Source organism: Lipotes vexillifer, unplaced genomic scaffold, assembly GCF_000442215.2.
Source record: "Lipotes vexillifer unplaced genomic scaffold, Lipotes_vexillifer_v1.1 scaffold70, whole genome shotgun sequence".
NCBI classification, from domain to species: domain Eukaryota; kingdom Metazoa; phylum Chordata; class Mammalia; order Artiodactyla; family Lipotidae; genus Lipotes; species Lipotes vexillifer.
This window is the reverse complement of record NW_006789896.1, coordinates 756,799-762,486: the sequence shown is the minus strand read 5'-3', so window position 1 is coordinate 762,486 and position 5,688 is coordinate 756,799. Positions and strand designations below refer to the sequence as shown.

The 5,688-nt window shown below is 60.7% G+C and overlaps 2 protein-coding genes across 2 annotated transcripts in view; both read left to right on the top strand.

Moving 5' to 3' along the window:
- Window positions 1-899: 899 nt before the first annotated feature.
- Window positions 900-3,989, top strand: LOC103078294 (chymotrypsinogen 2). Its single transcript, XM_007462933.1, has 7 exons — window positions 900-951; window positions 1,717-1,820; window positions 1,944-2,023; window positions 2,365-2,443; window positions 2,785-2,965; window positions 3,044-3,177; window positions 3,828-3,989. The coding sequence occupies exons 1-7, from the start codon at window positions 900-902 to the stop codon at window positions 3,987-3,989; spliced, it is 792 nt and encodes a 263-aa protein (XP_007462995.1).
- Window positions 3,990-4,488: 499 nt separating this feature from the next.
- LOC103078018 (chymotrypsinogen B) overlaps window positions 4,489-5,688 on the top strand; it is a 3,865-nt gene continuing 2,665 nt past the window's right edge. Inside the window, exons 1-3 of the mRNA XM_007462932.1 lie at window positions 4,489-4,555; window positions 5,327-5,430; window positions 5,520-5,599. Coding sequence (XP_007462994.1) covers window positions 4,504-4,555; window positions 5,327-5,430; window positions 5,520-5,599 — 236 coding nt within the window. The 5' untranslated portion in view covers window positions 4,489-4,503. The remainder of the gene's footprint in view (window positions 4,556-5,326; window positions 5,431-5,519; window positions 5,600-5,688) is intronic.

Genomic DNA, 5,688 nt, shown 5'->3' with positions numbered 1-5,688 from the left:
CAAAAAAAAAAAAAAAAAAAAAAAAAAAAATAGCCATAAGATATTGTTTTACCTATGTGTTTTGGGGTATTTGCCCTGTGCCTGGCAGCCTCACCTTCAAACTTCTCCCTCCCCAGTTTCCCAGTTGCTGGGAAAGGGCCCTGCTGCCCACCCGAAACAGGCCTCCTTGCTCCCTGCTTTCCCGCCTGGTGTAGCCTGCAGAAGCTCTTGCTGGGATGATAGCAGAGGCCACCTGGCTGGCCCTGGGCCCAGTCCTGTACCTGAATGCCATGTACTCAATTCCAAGGGCAGGATGCCTGGGTGGAGGGGCCTGACTCCACGTGAACGGACAGTGGGCGGCTTGCCCTCTGAACCAGCCCACGTGACTGCCACTGATATTGAACTGAGCCATTGAGCCTTCTTGGCCATCCTAAGACTAGGGGAGCATCCTCAGCCCACTGGTCACCTGTGCCCTCACCATGCTTTGGTCCCTGCCCCTCCCCCTACTTGACCACACTGCCCATGGGGTTTTGAACAACTGCAGACCAACTAAATTACTTGTCCAAGGTCCTCCAGACCATGAGAGACTTGGCTGGGGCTCAAATCCAGCCCAGACCTGGCTGCTGCCCGCAGGGCCCCTCTAGAGGTAGGGCCTGGAGGAGGAAACCTGAATGTCCCCTTCCCCTTAGCTGTGGGGTGGAGGGCCACCTTGTTTGGCCCCAACTTTGCCCTAGATCCTGGCCCCAGCTGCTGCCATCCCAGGCCTTGATGCCAGCCCTGCTCTGGCATATCCTGCCCACTGGGACACATGCCCAGGAAAGGGATTATCACCTCAAGGTCTTCAGATAACAGCCTGGTGCACAGGGATATAATGGGGAGCCCTCCAGGCAGGCATCCTACACCCCCCTGACTGTGGCACCATGACCTTCCTCTGGCTTCTCTCCTGCGGCGCCCTCCTGGGCACGGCCTTTGGTGAGCACCAGGGCAGGCAGAGGCCGGGAAGGCTGTCTACCCTTCCACCAACTGCTGGAAGGGGTGCTGGCCCCACCAACCCCAAGGCCAGCAAGGAGCAGCGGGGTCCCTGCTCCCAGTTCAGTTTTGCGTGGTGGTGTGAGCCTGAGCGAGTCTTTCTCCCTCTCTGAGGCTCACCAGCTCCATCTCTACAATGAGGATGCTGGGAGGACTGGCCCAGACCAGCCAGTGTGAGGCCCCCGGGGTGGAGGTGGACCTTCCTGGGGCCTCGCATAGTGTGCAAGGAGGGGCAGCAATTCCAGAGGGACAGAAATCTCTGTGAATAGTTGGTGGCTCCCAAGCAGGCTCAGATGATGAGCAAGTGTGGCTTGGCCCCCATCAGCCCTTTCATGCCCTTGAACCAGCCCTTTTAAACTTTTCCACTTTTGTTCACTGTGTGCCAGGAACTGAGTGAGTTCCTGCTTTGCCTGCTTTGTCTACTAAGGCAAAGCATCTTTCATCCTTATTATACCAACTCTGTGAGGTTAGCCAACTGTAAGATCCCCATTTTGCTGGTGGGAAAACTGAGACTCAGAGTGGTTAAGGTAGGCAGTGATAGGGCCTCCCAGCCCAGGCTTTGGCCCCACCACCACCTCAAGCTCAGCCTGTTGGGCTTGTCTGGGCTGGAGCATATGTCAGCCTGAATTGTCCCCGGAGTATTCCTGGGGCGGTGAGTCCTGGGTGGGACCTTGGCCTCCACCCCTCACTCCATACTTCCACCCTCAGGCTGTGGGGTCCCTGCCATCCATCCTGTGCTGAGCGGCCTGTCCAGGATCGTCAACGGGGAGGAGGCTGTCCCTGGCTCCTGGCCCTGGCAGGTGTCCCTGCAGGTGAGAGGGGAATTCTGCACACGAGTAGGGGAATACACTGGGGTATTAGCCCAGCTGGGCACTGCTGCCCAGATTGGTTTTGCTGGTGTCTGGGCAGGGCTGACCCTCCCCATCTTCCTCTAGGACAGCACCGGCTTCCACTTCTGCGGGGGCTCCCTCATCAGCGAGGACTGGGTGGTCACCGCCGCCCACTGCAGTGTCAGGTGAGAGCCCGAGGTCCCCAAGAAACCCCTTGGGGTGGTTTCCTCCAGCACTGAGGACTTGCCCTTTAACGCCTTCATTTCCCAGTTTCTTATTTGGAAATGTGTAGCAAACCCAGGTCCTTCTAGTGACCTAGGGGTCCCTGGGAAAACACATGGCGGGCTGTAGGCCCAGTTGAGATTCTGAGCTTCCATCTCTGATCGACACCACAGCCGTGTGTGCAGACGCACAAAGACACGCATGCGCATTACGCCTGCAACGCGTGCACTCACACACATAAGTACTCTGCACCCCAAATGCCCCCCTCACGGCAGGAACCACTCCTTTCTCTGACCCTCTCCAGAACATCCCATCTGGTCGTGGCCGGGGAGTTTGACCAGGGCTCAGACGCCGAGAACATCCAGGTGTTGAAGATTGCCAAGGTATGGCAGCCCCCAGGGTCCAGGTGTGACCCCAGGCAGGATGGACCCTCGGGAGTGTGCAGCCCAGGCTAACCCCCAGGGCCCCAGCTCCTCCCGGTCACCCCAATACCCCATCATGATGGGGCAAAGCAGAAAGCAGGGTATGCAAGGCTCCACGAGAGGAAGGTCTGTACCTTGGGCCTGGGCCTCGGGCTCCTGGGGCCATGGAAGGAGCTGCCGAGTTGAACAGGCCATTGTCCACGGAGGAGCACTGAGGCCATGAGGGGTAGCCTGGTGCCAGGTTCTGCCCTGGTCGGCTTCTTCCCAAACCCCAAAGGCAGCTGTCTGGCCCTGCCCCACAGGTTTTCAAGAACCCCAGGTACAACCCGTTCACCAGCAACGACGACATCACCCTGCTGAAGCTGGCCACGCCTGCACGCTTCTCCGAGACCGTGTCTGCCGTGTGCCTGCCCAGCGCTAATGATTACTTCCCCGCCGGGATGCTGTGCGCCACGACTGGCTGGGGCCTGACCAAACACAACAGTGAGTGATGAGAGACCACTGGCTGGCCAGGTGGGAGGTAGGGGCAGCAGTCACTAACCACCCACCCTGCCCTTCCAGATGCCAACACCCCCGACAGGCTGCAGCAGGCAACTCTGCCCCTCCTGTCCAACACCAAATGCAAGAAATACTGGGGCAGCAAGATCACCAAGAGCATGGTCTGCGCCGGTGCCAGCGGCGTGTCCTCCTGCATGGTATGGCCTCCTAGGCTCCCTTCCCTCCCAGCTTGGGGTGGGTGCAGGCCAAAGCCCAGGCCAAGGGCTTGGGCAAAGAGAGAAGCAATGGAAGTAGCAGGCAGACCTCTTTCTAGGGCCTGCCACTCTCCCTGGGCATTACTGCCTGAGTAGTTGGGAAGATAGGGCTCCTGGAGGGTCATCAGCGACCTCAGCAGAGAGGTACCAGAGCAAGGGGCTCTGGTCTCAGAGCTGCCATATTGCAAGATTCCACTAATATCAAAGTCTGAGTAATGGCACCTCCTGGAATTGTGCAGTGCACAGCCTGGGCAGCAGAGCATGGTGGCCCAAAAGGGCTCCAGAAGGGGTCTGGCAGCCCTTCCTCCCGCACAGTAGCCCCACGGCCAGCACCACCCATGCTTTCCTCCTATCAATGAAACCTGCTCTATTGAGCCTCTGTTATAGGACCCCACCCCAGGGGGTAGCCCAGACTTCCAGGGGCACAAACCACAGCAGCTGCTGAAGTTTCTTTCATAATCCTTCTCATATGCATGTTCTGAGCTTCTACTGGCTATCAGGCCTGGGGCTGGGCTCTGGGAACAACGTTCAGTGGCCTCTGGGCCAGGCCACCTGGGCTGCCAGATCCAAGCCCCCTCCTCCCTGTCCTGCAGGGCGACTCGGGTGGCCCCCTGGTCTGCCAGAAGGATGGAGCCTGGACCCTGGTGGGCATCGTGTCCTGGGGCAGCGGCACCTGCTCCACCTCCAGCCCCGGCGTGTATGCCCGCGTCACTGCACTCATCCCCTGGGTGCAGCAGATCCTGGCAGCTAACTGACGACCAGGCTTCACCACGGCCTCTCTGCTGACCTTGCTTCCACAAAGCCTCAATAAACCAGTGGAAGACATGCTGATGGTGTCTGTGACCTGTTTTGGGGCTTCTGAGAGTCCACTCTGCTCCTGAATTTGGACCTTCACTGAGCCAGGTGTCCGGGGGTGTCCAGGAGGGCCCCTCCTTAGTCCACCTCCCAAGAGTGGCCAGGAAGGGCACAGGCAGATAAAGGGGGACCGTGGCCCCCACCTCTCACCTCATGCTCCCACCTCCAACTTCGGGGTCCTCACCATCCACCCCCGGCTCAGTGTGCCCAGGGCCTGCCCACACACCTGTGATTCCAGGAAACCTTCCCAGGAGTGGCCCCCAAGGGCTCAGGCTGGCGCTGGAGCCAGGTGCTTCTCAGCCCAAGGTCTCATGATAAGGAGGGGATGGCGAGGCAGGCTAAGATTGGTGGCCTGAGGGAATATATTGGGCGGTCCCTCGGGCAGACCCCATCTCACCTGCTGAGTCACGTACCATGGCCCTTCTCTGGGTTGTCCTTGGCTTCTTCCTCTTTGGCAGCAGCTTCGGTAAGTGCGAGGCTCAGGCAGGCCCGGCAGCCCCAGGCCGAACCTCGCCCACCCCCTGACCCCCCACCCCGAGGCAGGGAACAGGAGGGCCCTAGTCCTCGTACCTCTAACACCCCTGCCACCTGCCCCTCCAGCTGCCCCCTGAGCCTCCTTGGGCTGCTCTGCGCAGCCGCCCACTGGGCGCTCCTGGAGCCCCCTGCGCTGCCTGGAGGTCCCGTGGGCCCTGCCTAATTTGGCCTCCTCCATTCACTCAGCAGCTGGGGTGCTCTGGGCTCCTCCACCCTCCAAATGTGCCACCAAGTTGTGTGAATGCTGCCTTGAGAACGTCCCCCAGGCCCATCCATCTTGCCCTGCACCTCCGCCCTCTGGATCTGGACAGCCTCCTGCATGTGTGCCACCCCAACTGGGGTAACAACCTCACCCAAACCCGCTCCCCCTGCAGACTCAGAGGCCATGAGAGCCCCCAGGACTCAAGCAGGACATCCCAGCCCCCAGGACAGAATCCTGGGCTCAGAGTGGGATGGACACTTCCCTCAGGGCACAGAGCAGGCTGGGAAGCCTGGGCCCCGACTCCAGATACCCTCAGCCTCGGGGACCGTCCACAAGGGCACCTTCTAAGGGCAGCTGTCAGCTGGACCGGTGGGGGGCTGAATTCCTTGCAGCGGACAAAACGCTGAGTGCCAGGGTGCCACAGAGGCCTGGAAGTGCTGACTTCCCCTGACCCCCTTGGGGCACCACCCACTGACCAGCCGCACTGCCCTTGCCCCTCAGGCTGCGGGGTACCCCCCATCGACCCTGTGCTGAGCGGCCTGTCCAGGATCGTCAACGGGGATGACGCTGTCCCCGGCTCCTGGCCCTGGCAGGTGTCCCTGCAGGTGAGGGGGAGTCTGGGGAGGGGCAGGTTAGACAGGGAGGGCTCACACAGGAGAGGCAAAGCTGACTCTCCATCCCCCCGTCTCCGCAGACTAGCTCCGGCTTCCACTTCTGCGGGGGTTCCCTCATCAGTGAGGACTGGGTGGTCACCGCCGCCCACTGCGGGGTCAGGTGAGGCCTGGGCTGGGGCAGGAGGGGCCCCCACCTCACCTGCCTGAAGAGACCACCTTCACTCGCCCCTAACCCCAACCGGGCGCTGC

Coding starts and splice junctions, on each gene's coding strand:
- LOC103078294 (XM_007462933.1), top strand. CDS start 900: ATGACCTTCCTCTGGCTTCTCTCCTGCGGCGCCCTCCTGGGCACGGCC. Junction 2,444..2,784: donor AGGTGTTGAAGATTGCCAAG/GTATGGCAGCCC, acceptor CCTGCCCCACAG/GTTTTCAAGAACCCCAGGTA. Junction 2,966..3,043: donor GGGCCTGACCAAACACAACA/GTGAGTGATGAG, acceptor CTGCCCTTCCAG/ATGCCAACACCCCCGACAGG.